The sequence below is a fragment of the Choloepus didactylus genome, chromosome 3 (genome assembly GCF_015220235.1).
Source record: "Choloepus didactylus isolate mChoDid1 chromosome 3, mChoDid1.pri, whole genome shotgun sequence".
NCBI lineage: Eukaryota > Metazoa > Chordata > Mammalia > Pilosa > Megalonychidae > Choloepus > Choloepus didactylus.
Window position 1 is genome coordinate 6,204,347 of NC_051309.1, and position 19,956 is coordinate 6,224,302.

At 38.6% G+C, this 19,956-nt stretch overlaps 1 protein-coding gene across 1 annotated transcript in view; it reads right to left on the bottom strand.

Moving 5' to 3' along the window:
• KIAA0232 (KIAA0232 ortholog) overlaps window positions 1–19,956 on the bottom strand; it is a 130,169-nt gene that overhangs the window by 22,817 nt on the left and 87,396 nt on the right. Inside the window, 2 exon segments of the mRNA XM_037829337.1 lie at window positions 114–180; window positions 17,546–17,683. Of these exon segments, the coding sequence (XP_037685265.1) occupies window positions 114–180; window positions 17,546–17,683 (205 nt within the window).

Sequence of the window (19,956 nt, forward strand, 5' to 3'; positions counted from 1 at the left end):
CTGCGTCATCTTTCTTATTTTGATCAATTCTAAGATTTCCCTCAATTCAAATTCCTAGGTGACCGGAAGCCTACTGTAGGCTCAACACGGTACTTTCGAAGCAGCTCTCTCACCTTGCTTACTCTGCAGGTCTTTCAGCCTGGAGCAGAGCTCCTCCACTAAAGTCTCGATACCAGAGCTCTGCACAAGAACACAAATACACATTAGTTTACCACCAGGTATATAAAAAAATCAGCTGTTTATACACTTTTGTTTTAATAAAGATTTTATAAATTTTACAAATCTGCCATGTTAAGAAAGAAATATGATATCAATATTTAAAATTACAGGTCTGCAGATCCAATTTAATGTATTCTACTAATAAAATATATTCACTGGAACTTACTAATAGCACATGGATGGCATGTGTCTTCCCAGGGGTCTGCCACCTTGCTCATGGGCAGACTGGAGTCTGAAAGGCCAACGGCCCATCATTTAGCCAAAAGTCAGTCACCATCAAAAACATCATCAAATATCTATGTGAGCAAGGTCTTGTACCAGATTCAACACAAAGGAACCATAGCACCCTCACATGGATCCTCTAGGAGCTCACAGTCTAAAGAAAACTGGGAATGTTTTCCCTTTCTGAAGTGAACAACTTTGCAACAAAGAGCAGTAGAGAAAACATGTCAGTGATGGGGGTGAATGTGAAAGCTTTATTTTCTTTTAGGGTCATCAAAAGTGTAGAAATTGCTATATAGAATGGGGGTAAAACTTAAGGAGATGACACAGAGGAGTCTTGGGAGGATAAGAATAAGAGCCAACCTTTAAGAAAAATGAATGTTAGAAATAGGCACAAGCAACTTATCTTTCACTAGGGAGACTTTTAAGTATTTAAAATTTCTCTCACATAAGAGGAAAGAAAAATCTTTTACAATGGACAAAAAAGTGAACATATTTCTCAGAAACTTTGTACTCAGTGACCAAAGGTCCTATTTAAATTGGAATCGCGGCTCTTTAGATAGGCTGAAATCAAATCAGTGCACATGACAGAGCACTCTGCTAGTTTGGCACCCGCACTGGGGCTTGGAGGGCTAAAAATAGAACTTCACCCCATTCACTTAACTCAAAATGACTCAGCACAAGTATCGTAGATATCCTAAATAAGAAATCCCATAGTTACACAGTTTGAGCAGCAAGAAAGATAACAACGAAGAAATGGTTACTTGTAAAACAACAATAGTTATGTTCCGGCCACATGTTATCACAGTTTTTAACAGGGAGAAAGGGAAATGGCCTGGACAAGAACTGTTGTTTCCTTAAAAAACTCTTAAAAACCATGGCAAATATGTCAAAACCACTGCCCCAACTATGCAGTGCCCTCTGAGAGTCTGCTTACCTTAGCGGGCAAGGTGTGGCAAGGATTGCAGTGCCACTCCATTTCCTCCTGATCCTGAAAACTAACACCAGTGTCAGCTGACACGCTGCATGCTGTTCTGCACAGCCAGCCTATGCCGCTATGTTTTTAAATCCTGTGCTGGTTCCAGGGCAAGCACTGAGCCTCTTAGGGATCACTTATTCACCTTTTTTCCCTACTCCAACGTGGCTGCCATCTAACACATGACCTTGGACTACGCACCACAACCTAGGGACTGGGCAGCATTTTTTTACGCTTTGCCGTGAAATTTACCTCCATGCAACTATAAAATGTAATTGCTTTGGATAGCAATGTGGCTAAGAAGTGTTTGTGTGTGTGTGTGTGTGTGTGTGTTTGCATGTGTGTATCTATTTGTTCTTATACAGAAACAGAAAAAGGAACAATGAGCACTCTGTATGTAAGCTCTACAACCAGGATTTTGTTTTCCTTTCTCAAATACTGCAGCATCCTATAGTTTTGTGTTTTTTTAAAATGTAATTTTATTGAGATATATTCACATAACATACAATCCTTCAAAATGTACAGTTGTTCATAGTTCTGCATTGATCACAATAAATCTTTAAACATTTTCATTACTCCAAAAAATAAAATAAAAATTAGAATAAAAAAGAACATCCAAAACATTCCATTCCATTACCCTCCACCCCCCATTGTTCATTTATTTTTATTCACACTTATTCACTGTTTTTTTAACTTAATCAAAAAATTAATAATAAAAAAAATTTCAAACAAAACCAAAGCAAACGAATAAGAAGAAACAAATAACCAAAAACAACTACATTGCTTTCAACATGTTCCTACCTACCCCAAGAAAATTGTAGACAGACTATAACCCAACAAAGGAATAAAAAAACAAATAACCTAAAATAACTACATTTCTGTGAACTTGTTCCTACCATACCCCCCAGAAATTAACAAACCATAGTCCTTCCTGAGCATTGCCAGAACATTAAGTTTACCCTCGATAACTTACCTGTTGTAATTCGATTATAGCTCCCCCTTCACTATTTGCTGTCTACTGCTAGGTCCCCTACATTCGACAATATAAACCATTTATTTTACATTTTTCACAGTGTTCACATTAGTGGTAACATACAATATTTCTCTTTTTGTGCCTGGCTTATTACGCTTGGCATCATGTCTCCAAGGTTCATCCAAGTTGTCATGTTTCACGACCTCATTTCTTCTCACTGCCGCATAGTATTTCACTATGTCTATACCACATTTTGTTTATCCGCTCATCTGCTGAAGGACATCTGGGTTGTTTCCATCTCTTGGCAATTGCGAATATTGCTGCTATGAACTCTGGTGTGCAGATATCTGCTCATATCACTGTTTGCAGATCATCTGGGTATATACCGAGAAGTGCAATTGCTGGATCGAAGGGTAACTCTATATCTAGTTTTCTAAGGAACCGACAGACTGTCTTCCAGAGTGGCTGTACCATTATACAGTCCCACCAACAATGAATAAGAGTTCCAATTTCTCCACATCCTCTCCAGCATTTGTAGTTTCCTGTTTGTTTAATGGCAGCCAATCTAATTGGTGTAAGATAATATCTCATTGTGGACTTAATTTGCATCTCCCTAACAGCTAGTAAAGATGGACATTTTTTCATGTATTTTTGGCCATTTGTATTTCCTCTTCAGAGAACTGTCATTTCATATTTTTTACACATTTTATAATTGGGGTGTCTGTACTATTATCGTTGAGTTGTAGGATTTCTTTATACATGCAAGATATCAGTCTTTTGTTAGATTCATGGTTTCCAAATATTTTTCCCATTGAGTTGGCTGCCTCTTCACATTTCTGACAAATTCTTCTGAGGTACAGAAGCTTAAAAGTTTGAGGAGTTCCCATTTATCTACTTTTTCTTTTGTTGCTTGTGCTTTGGGTGTAAGGTCTAGGAAATGACTTCCTAATACAAGGTTTTGAAGATGCTTCCCTACATTATCTTCTAGGAGTTCTATGGTACTGGCTCTTATATTGAGGTCTTTAATCCATTTTGGGTTAATTTTTGTGTAGGGTGTGAGGTGGAGGTCCTCTTTCATTCTTTTGGATATGGATATCCAGTTCTCCCAGCCCCATTTGTTGAATCAACTGTTATGTCCCAGTTTTAGTGGTTTTGGGGGCCTTATCAAAGATCAGTCAACCGTAGGTCTGGCGGTCTATCTCTGAATTCTCAATTCGATTCCAATGATCAATATGTCTATCTTTGTGCCAGTACCATGCTGTTTTGCCTACTGTGGCTTTATAATAAGCTTCAAAGTCAGGGAGTGTAGGGCCTCCCACTTAGTTTTTCTTTTTTAGAACGTTTTCAGCAATTTGAGGCGTCTTCCCTTCCATATACATTTGATAACTAGCTTTTCCAAGTTTGCAAAGTAGGTTGTTGGAATTTTGATAGGAATTGCACTGAATCTGTAGATGAATTTGGGTAGAACTGACATCTTAATGACATTTAGCCTTCCTATCCATGAACACAGAATATTTTTCTATCTTTTTAGGTCCCCTTACATTTCTTTAGTAAAGTTATGTAGTTATCTATGTATAGGTCTTTTACATCTTTAGTTAAGTTTACTCCTAGGTAATTGATTTTTTTTAGTTGCTATTGAGAATGATATCTTTTTCTTGAGTGTCCCTTCAGTTAGGTCATTTCTAGTGTATAGGAACATTACTGACTGCATTAATCTTGTGTCCCACTACTTTGCTAAATTTGTTTATTAGCTCAAGTAGCTGTGTCGTCAACTTCTCAGGGTTTTCCAGATGTAAGATCATATCATCTGCAAATAATGACAGTTTTACTTCTTCCTTTCCAGTTTGGATGCCTTTTATTTCTTTGTCTTGCCAGACTGCTCTGGCTAGCACTTCTAGCACAATGTTGAATAACGGTGGTGACAGCGGACATCCTTGTCTCATTCCTGATCTTAGAGAGAAGGCTTTCAGTCTCTTGCCAATGAGTACTACGCTGGCTGTGGGCTTTTCATATATGCCCTTTATCATATTAAGGAAGTTTCCTTCAATTCCTACCTTTTGAAGTGTTTTTATCAAAAAAGGAGGCTGGATTTTGTTGAATGCTTTTTCAGCATCTATTGAGATGATCATTTGATTTTTCCCTTTGGTTTGTTAATCTGTTGTACTACACTGATTGATTTTCTGATGTCGAACCATCCTTGCATGCCTGGAATGAACCCACCTGGTCACGGTGTATGATTTTTTTAATGTGTCTTTGGATTTGATTTGCAAGTATTTTGTTGAGAATTTTTACATCTATATTCATTAGGGAGAGTGGCCTGTAGTTTACCTTTCTTACAGCATCTTTACCTGGTTTTGGTATTACAGTGATGTTAGCTTCATAAAATGAGTTAGGTAGTGTTCCATTTTCTTCAATGTTTTGAAAGAGTTTAAGTAAGAATGGTGTCAGTGCTTTTTGAAAAGTTTGGTAGAATTGCCCTGTGAAGCCATCTAGCCCTGGGCATTTATTTGTGGGAAGCTTTTTGATGACCGATTGGATCTCTTTGCCTGTGATTGGTTGGTTGTGGTCTTCTATTTCCTCTCTGGTGAGTCTAGGTTGTTAATGTGTTTCCAGGAAATTGCCCATTTCCTCTACATTATCTAGTTTGTTGGCATACAGTTGTTCATAGTATCCTCTTACAATTTTTTAAATTTCTTCAGGATCCACAGTAATGTCGCCGCTCTCATTTATTATTTTATTTATTTGGGTCTTCTCTCTTTTTTGATTTAGTCAGTCTAGCTAGGGGATTGTAAATCTTGTTGATTTTCTCAAAGAACCAACTTTTGTTGTTATTTATTCTCTCTACTGTTTTTCTGTTCTCTATGTCATTTATTTCTGCTTTAATCTTTGTTATTTCTTTTCTTCTTCTTGGTTTAGGATTAATTTGCTGTTCATCTTCTAGCTTCTTTGGTTGCTCCATTAGTTCTTTGATTTTAGCTCTTTCTTCCTTTTTAATACATGCATTTAGTGCTATAAATTTCTCCTCCAATATCACCTTTGCTGCATCCCATAAGTTTTAATATGCTATGTTCTCATTTTCATTCATCTCTCTATATTTAGCAACTTCTCTTGCTATTTCTTCTTTAACCAACTGATTGTTTAGGAGTGTGTTGTTTAACCTCCAGATATCTGTTAATTTTCTAAGTCTTTGATGATTATTGACTTCTAATTGTATTCCATCATGATCAGGGAATGTGCTTTGAATAATTTCAATCTTTTTAAATTTATTGAGCCTTGTTTTAGGGCCCAGCATATGATCAGTTCTGGACAAAGTTCGGTGAGCACTAGAGAAGAATGTGTATCCTGGTGATTTGGGATGTAATGTTCTAACTATGTTTGTTATTTCAAATTCATTTATCAGATTGTTTAGGTTTCCAACTTCCTTATTGGTCCTCTGTCTGGTTCATCTATCTATAGGAGAGAGTGATGTACTGAAGTCTCCCACAATTATTATGGAAACATCTATTGCTTTCTTCAGTTTTGCCAATGTTTGTCTCATGTATTTTGGGGCACCTTCATTGGGTGCAGAGACATTTATGATTGTTATTTCTTCTTGTTGAATTGTCTCTTTTATTAGTATATAGTGACCTTCTTTGTCTCTTAGAACATCCTTGCATTTAAAGTCTATTTTATCTGAGATTAATATTGCTACTCCTGCTTTTTTTCGGCTGTAGCTTGCATGGAATATTTTTTTCCATCTTTTCACTTTCAATTTCTTTGTGTCCCTGTGTTTAAGAGGAGTCTCTTGTAAACAACATATTTATGGTTAATATTTTTAATCCATTCTGCCAATCTGTATCTTTTAAATGGGGAGTTTAACCCATTCACATTCAATGTTATTACTGTGAAGGCATTTCTTGAATCAGCAATCCTATCCTTTGGTTTATGTTTGTCAGACATAGTTTCTACTTTCTAGTTCCTTTAACATACCCTTACTAAATGTCTTCAGTTCTGAACTCTTCTCCATACCTCTCTCTCTTTCCTTTGTTTCTCTGTCAGTAGGGCTCCCTCTAGTATCTCAAGTAAGGCAGGTCCTCTGGTTAGCAAATTCTTTTAGCATTTGTTTGTCTGTGACGATTTTAAGCTCTCTTTCAAATCTGAAGGAGAGCTTTGCTGGATAAAGAATTCTTGGTTGGCAATTTTCCTCTTTCAGAATTTTAAATATGTCATACCACCGCCTTCTCGCCTCCATGGTGGCCGCTGTGTAGTCACTGCTTAGCCTTATGCTGTTTCCCTTGTATGTGGTGAACTGCTTCTCTCTTGCTGCTTTCAGAACTTGCTCCTTCTCCTCAGCATTTGACAATCTGATCAGAGTATGTCGCAGAGTGGGTTTATTTGGATTTATTCTATTTGGAATTTGTTGGGCGTCTATGATTTGCGTATTTATGTTGTGTAGAAGGGTTGGTAAGTTTTCCCCAACAATTTCTTTGAATACTCTTCCTAGATCTTTACCCTTCTCTTCCCTTTCTGGAACACCAACAATTCTTATATTTGTGCGCTTAGGTTGTCCATCACATCACTGAGATCCATTTCGTTATTTTTTCCTCCATTCTTTCTTTTGTACGTTCACTTTCCATTCTGTACTCTTCCAGCTCGCTTATTCTTTCCTCGCCTTCCTCTAATTTAGTACTGTGTGTATCCAGAATCTTTTTAATTTGATCAACAGTTTCTTTTATTTCCATAAGATCGTCTATTTTTTTATTTACTCTTACAAATTCTTCTTTATGCTCTTCTAGAGTCTTCTTCATGTCCTTTATATCCTGTGCCATGATGTAGTTGTTTGTGATCACTTCTTTGATTAATTGCTCCAAGTACTGTATCTCCCCTGATTTTCTGATTTGGGTGTTTGGGTTTGGGTTATCCATATCTCATGGTTTCTTCAAACGCTTTAAAATTTTCTGTTGATTTTGGCCTCTTGGCATTTGCTTCTCTTGAAAGGGTTCTTTTAGGATATGCAGGCTTATTTGAACAATTATCTATAATTTGTCAGAGCTACAGCTTGGTGGAGCACACTTTTTCTGACTTACCAGCAGATGGCACCCCCAAGCCACCTATTACCCTCAAGCCAGTTCTCCCCAACTTCATCGATGCAGCGAGTGAGGGTCTAAATCTTGTGAGGGTCCAATCCATGCACCAAATTTCCGTGTGTAGTTGGTGCAGCCAGCCCCGAAGTTGGGGGATGTGCCCTGTGCTGTTAGGGAGGGAAGGCGGCTTTAAGACTCACATCTCCCAGCCTTTCCTGGAGACTTAAAGCTGTTGTATGAGCCCAACCCTTCGGTTCAGACTCCCTTCAGTCTCTTTCTGCCATGGGGCCAGAAGTCCCTGGGATTGGTGAAGGGCCCTTGGGACTTCCACACAGGACCCCGCCTCCAAGCCATGCCCTCCGTGGGCCTCAGCAAAGGAATACTGCGCAACATCACAGGCGAGCAAAATCCCCTAGGGAAGCTCTGGGCTGCAGCGCCACACAGGGGTGTTCCCAGCCCACTGAGAAGATGGCTGTACAGGACATGGTTATTACCCCTTCTGCAGACCTCCACCTTCCTAGACACAGGACAATTAGCTGCAAGTGTGCGGAAAGCTATTGTCCACATCAGATACTGAGGCGGGTGTCCAGGGTGTGGAAGGCATTTCTCAGCAAATTCGACTGTGCACCGCTCACTGCCGGATGCGCAGCTGCTTTTGGGGTTTTTAAACTAATCCGTCTCCAGTGCCAACCCCCGGTTTCTCCCAACTGCAGTGTGGCTGCCATATCCCCAGCAGCCTCGCTCACTCGTTTCTCAGCGCAGACTCTCGGTTTCACCAAGTGCACAGTCCCTGTGGATTTAGTGTACCTTGTCCAGCCAGTGCAATGCTGGAACTGGTATCCTGGAGCAGTTTCTGTCTTTTATCTAGTGCTTTTCACAGAGAAGTATTTTGCTCTGGCTCTCCTAACCGCCATCTTGGATCCTCCTCTCTCTTTACTTTTAAACTATCTCCTATAGATTTTTGAAAAATCATTAGAACACTGGGTCATCACAATAGCAAAACAAAGTTGGCTGTCTCTGGGCAGGTATTATAATAAGAAAGCCATGGTAGTACCCACTGGCCAGGACAGGTGGACCTATCTGCCAGAAGCCATAAATAAGTACAGTAATTATTTAAAAAGAATTACTGAACTAAGCCGATAGAACCGAAGTGTTGATTTCAAGCTGTCAGTGAGAAGTTTTATTCAATTCGCTCTCTTAAGGCTGCAAGGTGAGAGAAAAAAGGCTAACATTCCAACACTCAACAGCTCATGAACGGCTTCCCCTGTCAAGTGAGTAATACTTACCCAGCTCTCAGTAGCAAATGAACACATGTGAAAATGCTCAGCAAACCACAAGAGCACTCTACATTCAAGTTACAAGACACTCCAAATCTGAAAACCAGCGAACCACACATGGTGGCTGGCAAGTTTCCAGATATGTCCCATAAGGGAGGCACACAGGCAATCTTCTGAATGCACAGGCAGTCTCTGGCTGTATCACTCCCTTGCTTACTAAGTCAAAAGTGGTCATGAACACCTCCAGCAAGCCAGGCAGGTAACATGGAGAGGTCCCTGTCCTCATGGAGCTGACATTCTAATTACTGCACTTCTCAAAGAGAAGGGTTGAGTGGAGTTGACTTGGGTTTGGAGTTTCACAGGCCTGGGTCTGAATGTCCGCCACATATTCACTGGGCAGCAAAGGGTTTATGTACCACTTTCTCTCTCTGAACCAGAGAATACTAATATGTCCTTCTCATGATTCTGGAGGCTCGCACAACGAGGACCCCAGGGCCAGGCCAAACACCCCGGGAGGGTCCTGCTGCTCGCCCCAACATCTCCAAAGTTTTTCCATTGTCTCTAGGTTTCCCAACTAATGACCTGACTTGTTAACAAAAATGTGTGTGTCTGTCTTTCTGGTTAGGTCCATAAGCTTTCAACAAATACCTGAGTCTGTCAGGCTAAACAGGTTAAAAATATATATATATATACTGGTTTCGATCTAGTAATCTGATGCCTAAGTATATACTCTAAAAAGAAAAAAAGAAAAAAAAAAAAAAACTAGTGTACATTTGCACAAGGATAGATATGCAAGAATGTTCACTGCTGCACTCTTTATAAAAAACAGCCAAAAATGGGAAACAATTTAAAAGGCAATTAACAGAATATATGAACAACTTTACAGCCTGACAATGGACAACTACTTAGCTGTAAAAAGAAATAAATTATAACATTGTGTTATCAACATATGTAATTTTTAAAGTGTAAAGTAAAAGAAGCAAGTTGAAAAATACATTCAGTATGTCACCCGTTATATAAAAGTTTAAGAACTTGCAAAATAATGTGGCGTATTTGTATATAACCGCAAACAAGATTTAGTGAAAGTACAGAGATCTACATGGACAGACGAGTACCCAGTTCAGCACAGTGGGGACCCCTGGGAGGGATGGAGAGACCACCACCAGAAAGGGGCCCAAAGGGGCCGTCAACCTCTCTTTCTCCAATTTTATTTCTTAGGCACAGGGCACGGCTATTCGCTGCCTTATCTTCCAGATCTGTGTCTATGGCTGCCTTTATACTCACAGCATAATCCTGTGTCTGCCTATTTTTACTCCCTTTTGCTCACTTCACCCTCAAGATTTTCATAGCATCCCCTCCCACTTCTGTTTCCTTCATCACATACTCATCTTTCAACATTTTAAAGTTCCTGTAAAAATTCCAATTTTCTACCTTTTCTAAGGAGAGATCAGAAGATCTGGGACCATCAGAACCACAGCTGTCCATGGCAACAATCAGCTAGGCCTGAGATGGGCCTGGTAGCTCTTGCTTCTGCAGTTTTCCTCAGGCTCACTACACCCTATTGTCTTATACCGAGGCTACTCATTTGGCTTCCTACTCAGGCCCTAGAGACAGACAAGTCTGCAAGCTCTGTGCTAGATAAACAAGACAGTGGCCTATTACTCAGCCCTCTACACTACAGTCTGCTCCAGACATGCATATCTGGCTGCTTTTTCAAAACCTCCCTGTAGCTCTCTCAGGCATCTCTCACACTTAACTTCATATTCATACAGAGGTCCACCCACATGTACTACTTCCCTAAGGCCCTCTTTCTCAGTAAATGGAAATTCCGTTCTTACAGTTGCTCAGATAAAAAACTGGGGCTCTCTCCAATGATTCCTCCCTTTTACTCTACTCCACATTCAATCCTGTCAGCTCTATCTTCAAAATCTATCCAGAATCTAACTAGTTCGCACCATCATCTGCCTTCTGGACCACAGTGACGGCTTCTTAACTGGTTTCTCTGAATCTGCCTCTGCTGTCTCCATCCGTCCAGCCCCATCTGGCCCTGTCTAGCCTCAACAAGCACTAACGTGACCTTATTAACATTTTAAGTCCAATCGCATTACCCTTCTGCTCAAAACCCTCCAACAAGGGATTGAGAATGCCTTTTTGACCAAAAGGGGGGAAAAGAAAGGCAACAAAATAATGTTTTAGTGGCTAAGAGAATTCAAACAGAGTCAAGAGGCTATCCTGGAGGTTACTCCTATGCAAGCTTCAGCTAGATTTAACAAATGACCACAATATGATAAGATCAAGTCACAGTAGTCCTGAAAACCTTAAAGAATACCCGGATCCCTATGTGAGACTCTATAAAAATTTCACTCACTACGTTTATTCTTCAGAAACTTAACTCCTCCAGAGAGCTCCTATGCCAGCTAAGTTTCAAACCCCAAAGGTAATAGTCTCTTCAAGAATATCTAGATGTGTTCCCTTTGCTCATAAAGTTGACACCACTTTTCAACATAAACAGGTTAGGGTGGTCACTGCCTAGACATCCCTGAAGATAGGAAAGTGATTAAACTAGAGGAAAGGGTAGGAATAGACAAGATGCAATTTAACAAAGGATTATAAATACTGAATCTTCATATAATTTTCTTTTTCTTAGTTGCTAGGGTATTAGAATTAGCTAGAAGGAAAGAATTGAAATGGTGGAACTGTAACACATAGCATCCTTTGAAATTTATTCTATAGCTAGTTAAATTGTAATTTGAAAGCTATACCCTTTTGTATATATGTTATATTTCACAATAAGGAAATAACTGAAACTATGGTTCTATAACTCATAACAACTTCGGAAATTTCCTATATATCTACTTGTTAAATCATACTTTCAAAGATATTACCTTTGTGTATATATGTTATATTTCATAATAAGGAAATAACTGAAACTGGAATTGTAACCCATAATATTCTTTGAAATTTGCTAACTACTAGTTAAATCGCACTTGGAAAGTTATCACTTCTATGTATATGTTATATTCTACAATTTAAAAATATGATAAAGACAAAGAAACCTCCAACACTTCACAGCACTTCAGAGAAAAACCAAAGGCCTTAAAAAGGCCTACATATTTCCTGAAATGCCCCCAGCTCCACCCCCACACAGGAAGTAAGGCCTAGGCATCCCCAGGTCAGAATGGTTGTGACAACATGGCGACAGTGTGCACACTCAGCTTCCTCAGTAGCCGCTGGCTGCTCAGGGAACCTGGCCTGTTGCAGAGCACAGCATCACCACTTACCGAGTACATCAAACATTCACACAAGTACCTGACACATTTTAAGTGCTTAATGCTTCTTACCATTGTTCTGATGTTCTCATTATCACCAAAGAGGAGTTAACGTCAAAAGTCAATGTGCAAAGAAACAATATTATTTGGTCAAAATTAACCTTAAATCTCAACTGCCATGAAATACTTTACATGGATTTTGCATATACAACCCTGTGCAGAATACAAACATCGCATATGTAAACTGCTACGATGCACTGCGTGCTTGTCCTGGCCCAAGGGTAGGCTGAGTGGAATACGAGAGCATGAGCAAGTGAAAACGTGTGCCTCTGTCCTCCACATGGCTCTCTTCAATTTTCTTTACATAACCCCAGACTAGTCAGTTACCCAGGGAAAGCAGGAGCCCTGGAACTTTCAAAACTAACTTGACTGAAATAAGTTACTGCATTCGAGCTTTACTTATCCCCTAAACAGGTTCCCATCAAGTCTACAATCTTCTATTTCCCAAAAAGGGAGATGAAATACTAGGTTTGATTCACTTATAAGTGGTTCAATAAAAATAAAACAGAATTTAACTAATTATGAAAACCAAAACAGACAACATCAAAAAGCCCTGACTTTGAAATAGAGAAAATAGGACCAAGTAAAACAGGAGGATTAAAAAAAAAAAAAAAAAAAAGTTGGCAGTTTAAAATTGTGTAATACATTTCCAAAGGTGAGAAAGAAGAGAGGTCTGAATATATGTAAGCATATCAAGTACATACCATATCCACTGATAACAGAAACAAAACAGCTTAGCACAATATCACTTAATAAGACATACGAATATGAGAATTTGAACCCAGGTTTTACATAAGCCTCGTAACCTTACTGAGTCATAACAGTCATTCCTTTTTAACAGGCCCCATCACTAACTGTAACCAAAGCAAATGCAAAATAATAGAAAATGAATATCCAGAGAACTGTAAGTTGTTTGTATGTGTTTAAAAAAAAAAAAAAAAAAGGCAATCAGCAAAGGCAGCTTTAGCTGGGACCTAAGAACCAACAAAGCCCGTCAAAGGTCAGGATCTCCTGGAGGAAAACATGCTCACCACCTGCCTGCAGATCTTCATGTATAAAATTAAATTCTGACAATCAAGTTTCCACACTGTTTTAGTGACATCTCTCAGGTAAAATACTGGGTGAGCAAGTCAAGAAAGTGGTGTTCTGTAGGGTTCAATTTGTTGCAAGCATAAAGTGGAGGCATCGTATAACATCACAAGCATGTAAAAGGGGAGTCAGAGAAGTAAGCCATTCTACTTAAACCATGGCACAGGGAACAGTCTGATAACCATGGACGCTTTTAAAGAAATGACCAAACAGAAACAGAGACACACCCAGACAAAATGAGAAAAGAATTCATACCACATGTAACACACATCGTATCTACCCATCTATCTACCTAATATAAAAGTAACTGTCGCCTACATTATTGCCTGTTAACTGGGTCATTAACATTTTAATCAGTTAGGCTGCCAACTTGGATTGTTAATGGTTTCAATTCTAACCAGCTGGTGGTGTCTGTCTGTGAAGAGTTCTAAGAGGGCATTTGGGCAGGGTGGGAAAGCATAGCACAGTGCCATAAACACCACCCTGCTCAGTATTAAGTGAATGAACAATGTAGCCCTATACAAATATTCACTGTGTCCAAGACATAAAACAAAACTTTCGTATTACAATTTCCTATGTAGGGCTTCCTTCCTCCTGACTCTGCTTTGAAGCCAACAGATTCTAGAAATATACAAGGGACACACAGGGAGCCTACAATTCATTAACCATCACAGTAATTCCTTTCTATTGGACGGGCAATAATTAGAGAGTTCTTCTCAAGTTCTCCTCACTGGCGTGCTGGTTTGGACATATTATGTCCCCCAAAATGCCAGGTTCTTTAATGCAATCTTGTGGGGGCAGATGTATTAGTGTTGATTAGGTTGGAACCCTTTGAAGTGTTTCCATGGAGATGTGACTTAATCAACTGTGGGTGAAATGTTCAATTAAATTATTTCCATGGCGATATGGACCCTGCCCATTCAGGGTGGGTCTTGATTTAATCACTGTGGTCCTACAAAAGAGCTCACAAACAGAAGGCCCTCAGAGCAGCTGAGAGTGACATCTGGGAGAGGAGCTGAGAGAGCCATTTTGGAGACAGCCGTTGAAAGCAGACTTTTGCTAATGCTTCAGAGATGCTAGCCCAGAGTTTGCTCTAGAAAAGCTAAGAGAGGACAAAACGCCTCAAGAACAACATTTTGAAGAACACACAGGAGCTGAGAGAGGAGCTGGAACACAACCCGGGATCAGCAGATGCCAGCCACGTGCCTTCCCAGCTAAGAGAGGTTTTCCGGATGCCACTGTCCTTCCTTTGGTGAAGGTATACTTGTGCTGATGCATTAATCTGGACATTTTCATAGCCTTCAGACTGTAAATGTGTAACCAAATAAACCCCCTTTATAAAAGCCAATCCATTTCTGATATTTTGCATAACGGCAGCATTAGCAAACCGGAACATTGGCTAACCAAGAGCCAGGAGAGCTGGTATAAGGAATCTTACAGTGAAGCACAGGCAGCAGCACGTGGCTCCAGAGTTGGGGACTGGGACTTCAGAATTTTCTCTTTATTCATTCCATAAATACTTTTTGAAGATCTGGTATATGCCTGGCACATTCACTTCCTTAGCCTATTTTAATTTAATAAGATTAAAAATTATTATTAGGAAAAAGCAGTGCAACAATTTTTTCTAAAATGAGAAGAGTAAGAAAGACAAATATGCTTTACTGGGGTTGAAAACAAAATCCCACATAGGACAAAAGGAATGCATTTTTCCAAAGCAATAATCCAAAGAATCAATGATTTTTGCAAGTTACTATCCTTTCCTTGCACTGCTTCTACTTAAAACCAAGTTCTTTTCAGCTAGTGTGAATTAACACAAATCAACAATGGTCTTGCATTCCTCTCTGACAAGGTTCCTGGACCTTCATCCTTTCACAACTGACTTCAGCTGCCTTGGTTGTTCACTCAGTTTAACCACGAGTCACAGGCTCGAGTCATTTCTCAGCAACTTTGGTCCAAAGCAGAAATAAGATCCTTGCCCAAATTGAAACTGCCCTACTCATATTTTCTTCCCAAGCATGACTCAGCAGCTTCTTTGGATTTTGCTCAAAGAATTTACCTGAACTAACCCCTTCACCTTAAAAAATCATCTACATTCTGCAATCTGAAATCAATTCCTTTAAAAACTCTAAATCACTTTACCAAACTACTCCTTCACTGTCCTGTAGAAAACACCTTTTGGCTAACTGTCCAACCACGCCCTGTTCTCTGAGAACTGCCAGTCACTTTTCACAGCCCTGGCAAAGGGGTGCCCCTCCAGGCAACCCCACCCCTTTGCCACAGCTTATCAAATCAGGGAACTAGAGCTTGACCATCAGGTTGGGCTAGGGCTGGAATGGCGATTTTGCACTATGCTTTTGCTGGAGCAGAAAAAAGCAGCCTTCAGACTGAGAAGGAAGGACTGAGAAGCAGGGAGAGAAGAGAATGAGAGGTTGTGGGACATTAGCAGAATTGACTTTGGCACTGATAGTACATTTCGCAGTTCAGGCCCCTCCAGAGGCCACCACACTGCCAGCACATGGGTTCAGTGAGATTATCCTGTATCCTTCATGTGTATTTAAATATTTTCTCAATCTAGATGGTGTATGTTCCTAGTTTTTGTAATGAAATGGTACCTCCTTAAGATAGACATATAAGGAGTAACCTCCAAATTCTCATCCCGTAAGTCTATAAGGCAGCTGCTTCAAGCAATTCAGAAGTTAAAAAAAGCAAAGGAGTGGGGTGGGGGAAGAGGAAAAAGGAGGCCAGGATGAAAAGGCTAGGCGAACTGAGCATTCAATTCAGCTCAAGAGAAATTCAGTATCCTTTACATGACAGGACTCTGCAAGGCACTAGGATATAAAAGGACAGGTAACTCACAGTCCTTCCCCAAAAGAACAGCGGCTGCTGGGGACTGAATCATGTCCCCCACAAAAGGCAGGTTCAGGCCCCAACCCCTGGTCCTGTGGGGGCGAACCTATTTGTAAACAGAACCTTTGGAGAAGTTGTTAGCTAAGCTGAGCCCAGACTGAATGAGGGTGGGCCTGAGTCCAACAGGGCTGAAGTCACAGTCGGAAAGAGAAGCCATGGGGAGCAGCCAGAAGCCAACAGATCCCAGAAGAGAAAGGAGACCTCGTGGCCATGTGCATTGCCATGTGACAGAAAAGCCAAGGACCAAGGACTGCCATCAGCCAGCACCAGAATGCCACAGTCTTCAGGGAGAAAGCATCACCTAGCTGACACCTCAATTCTCCTAGGCTCAAATCCGGGAGCCAATAAATTTTTGTTGTTCAAGCCATCCCATGGTATGGTATTTGTTTTAGGAACTAGGAAACTAAAACAGCTGCAAAGGACAGACAGACAGGAATGAGTAACAGCAATTTAAGACATTAAGGCCATATAATTTGAGTCATTTGCAAGGTACCATGGGTAAACAGACAGGAAAGTCAGGCTGAGAATACCTATTTGGCAAACACTGAACACATTTTAAAAGGCATGTGTGTGGAAGGTTGTAGTTAGACAGAATAAACTTACAGATCACCAAAAGCAGCCAAGTTGGTTATCCCAACATCAGACCATTAGATAACTTAGTTCAGGAACTAAGTTTCTAGACGCTGAAATCCTCTCTAGTTAGCTCATATATTCTCTCTCAATTTAACATTGCATTATAAAGGTTTTTAAACCATACTATCCTGATAAAATGGTAAAAGCAAAATAATTTTTTAGTAATTATGGTCTCAGAAATTATATCTTACAGAGTAATAAAGTAAGAATTCATAGTATTAATTTAAATAGGTGATTATATTCTGAAATTATTTTATCAGTTCAGGATACTGAAGGACATGAAAAAATCTTTTAAAGGAAGTGTTAAAAGAGCAATAAAGTAGTCTTATATTTTCTAAAAAAAATATGGAACATAAACAGATGTAGTATTATTAAAGTGTTAAAATAGTTATCCCACTTCTAGGCATCTATTCAAAAGAAATAACATAGGCCACAGGGGAAAAAACTACACCTGAAAATATTCTGGAGAGTATAACAAAAAAAAAAAAGAGCAAGCTAAACATCCAGTAATAAAGAGTACATTTATACTGCTGTTGTAATATTATTTGAAGAAATATATTTAGCCACTAAAAAGAATAAAGACAATGCAATAACAAGAAGACATACGTAACATTAAATTGAAAAAAGGACATAACGCTTTGTGTGTACTCTGATTATAACGATGGTACAAACAAAAGAATATTACATAAAAGTTAATAAAAAAGCAGGAAATACCATAAAGAAAAAAGCAGGAAGATCCATGCTGCAATAAGAGAATGAATAACTTATTTTTCTAAGTTTGTTTTGGTCAAATTTTAATATTTGTAAAGTACTCCCTTTTTTTCCTCTTAAGTAATAGAAATAAAATTTAAACTTACTTCATCAGAAGCAGAGCGAAGACACTGGACAGCAGCCTGTTTTTTCCTTTCTTCTAGAGTTAGATCTGAACACTTTTTCTTACTCTTTCCCCATTTCTTATAAGCTCCTTTTTCCCAGCCCAGGAAGATGTCATTCTCCTAAAATAAGATTGGACAAGGTTAAATGACCAAGACTAAATAAAAAGTTTCAAAAACTATCGTGTTTCCACATACGTACACACACAGTACACCCCCTTCCAAACACATTCATTCACAAAATGGGACACACTAATAAATTAAGACACCAGAGAACACTGTCAATCACTGTATTTCAGAATAATCCATTTGTTTGGTATCTAAAATTAGTATTATTATTTCTGGCATGATCAAGCTCACAGCATGCAAAGTTTTATGATCTTGGTAAATCTGGATCCACCTGTACTTATAGTAAATGCTAACTAGTAAACAACTAAAATTGATGCATAAATGCAAATATTATCGTTGAAATTTCAATGTAAATTCTACATTATACACACAATTAAATGTCCTCTCTTCTGTACTTTTCCACTTTTCAATAATGAGAGGTATTGTTACGATCAAACTTTAATATCTGACAGTTAAATGGTTCAATCTCTTACCTTCTAGATCTTCTAATCTAAAAGATGAAAGATGTATAATATAAAGAAAATTATTTTAAGTTAACTTGTTTATTTTTTCCTTATCGTGTGTGACCATTAATAAAAATCTGAAAAAAATTTGAAAGGCAGGAGGAAGAACAGAAAAGGTCATCCCTGACCCCACCACCCAGTGGAAACCAGAACAATTTGGTCCACTGCATTCAGTCATGTCCGTACTTTTAAAAAGACACACAGTCAATTTATACTATTTATTTATAAAATTTGGATCTGGTTTAATTTTTTATATTGTAAACAGTATCCTCAAGTTACTACAAATTCTTTGGCTATATAATATTCTAAGATGTAGGTTTACTTAGCTGTTTCCCTAGATTGGGACTTCAATTAATATTTTGAATTGCTCTGCTGCTTTATTTTTTCTAACAATGCTGATGTCTCAATTTTGGACTGACCACTCAGTGTTTTTTCAACTTTTCTGAATGGCTTAGGAATTCTGTAAGAGTCGACTACTTTTTTTTTTTGCTCTGCTGCTTTGTTTTGATTTTTAAGCCTTTTCCTTTTGATAAACTAAGGCTAAAAGGTGAACAGACAGTAAGGAGAAAAAAAAAAAAAAAGACTAGGAAGAAGGGCAGACAATGACAAAATTAATACTACTACCTAGAAGAGTGCTTGGCCTACAGAGGGTATCAGGAAACAGATCATGAAGGAATGAATGAGATGGGATAAAGAAGCAAAATATGCATAATAATCATATTAAGTTTAAAAGCTCTTTTAAGGTCAAATCACATAACCCATCAACTAACTTGATTTTTACTAATACAATGTATAAAAACCACTTTTATGCCATTAGATAAGAGTGGAAGAAAGATCCCTTCCTCTTCACTCATCATAATTAGCATACTTTTTACTGATTATTTTAACTTGTTTACAGAATTCATGAGCCTGATCAATGTATTTTTCAGCTAAGTGGTGTTATTTCCATTTTCCAAGGGAAAAGGTGTGTTATGGCTTAAAGGAGAACCATCAGTATGCTTCCATTTATCTAATGTGCTTAGCTAGATTCTACCTGAAACCTAGTATTTCTTATCAATGGTATCTTCTGGAGATAGGACCTGCCCTTTAATAGGAGGAGAGACTAGAATTAGAGATTCAAAGATCCAAGGCAGAGAAAAATTTCATAACTTCCTCAACTATTCATAGAGTACTAAAGTTAAAGTAGAAAAATTATTTGTAGAATTAGTGAAAACATGACACATTTTTATTTAAGCTGCCGAGACCGGCTCTTCCCCCTTACTGAGCATTATAAATATATTTCTGTACTGAAGGCACATTGCAGCAGAGGCAACCCACATTCAAAGGTCCTAATAAATTTAATTACAAATACAGAAGAGACTTTCAAAATTCACATGACACACAGTATTTGTGGAGAGCATACATACCAAAAACTGTAAACATGTAGAGGTACTTTTGATCTAGTAATACTACTTCTATGGCAAACATCCTAAGGAAATATCACTGAAGAATGAAAAGATTTAGCTACAGTGATGTTGATCATGTTGCTCTCAATAATAGCAAACATGTGAAAAAACCTAAATGCCCAAGGAGGACTTGGTTAAAAAGTTATAATTCATCCAGATGATGTGATACTGTATCCATTAAAAAAAGATGAAGTATATTTATGACATGGAAAGCTATTCACTATGTATATATATGAGAAACAGTTTATACCACTGTTGATCTCATTTTTTGGTTACAAATACACACATAGGCAGGGCAAGATGGCAGCATAGGGAGGTG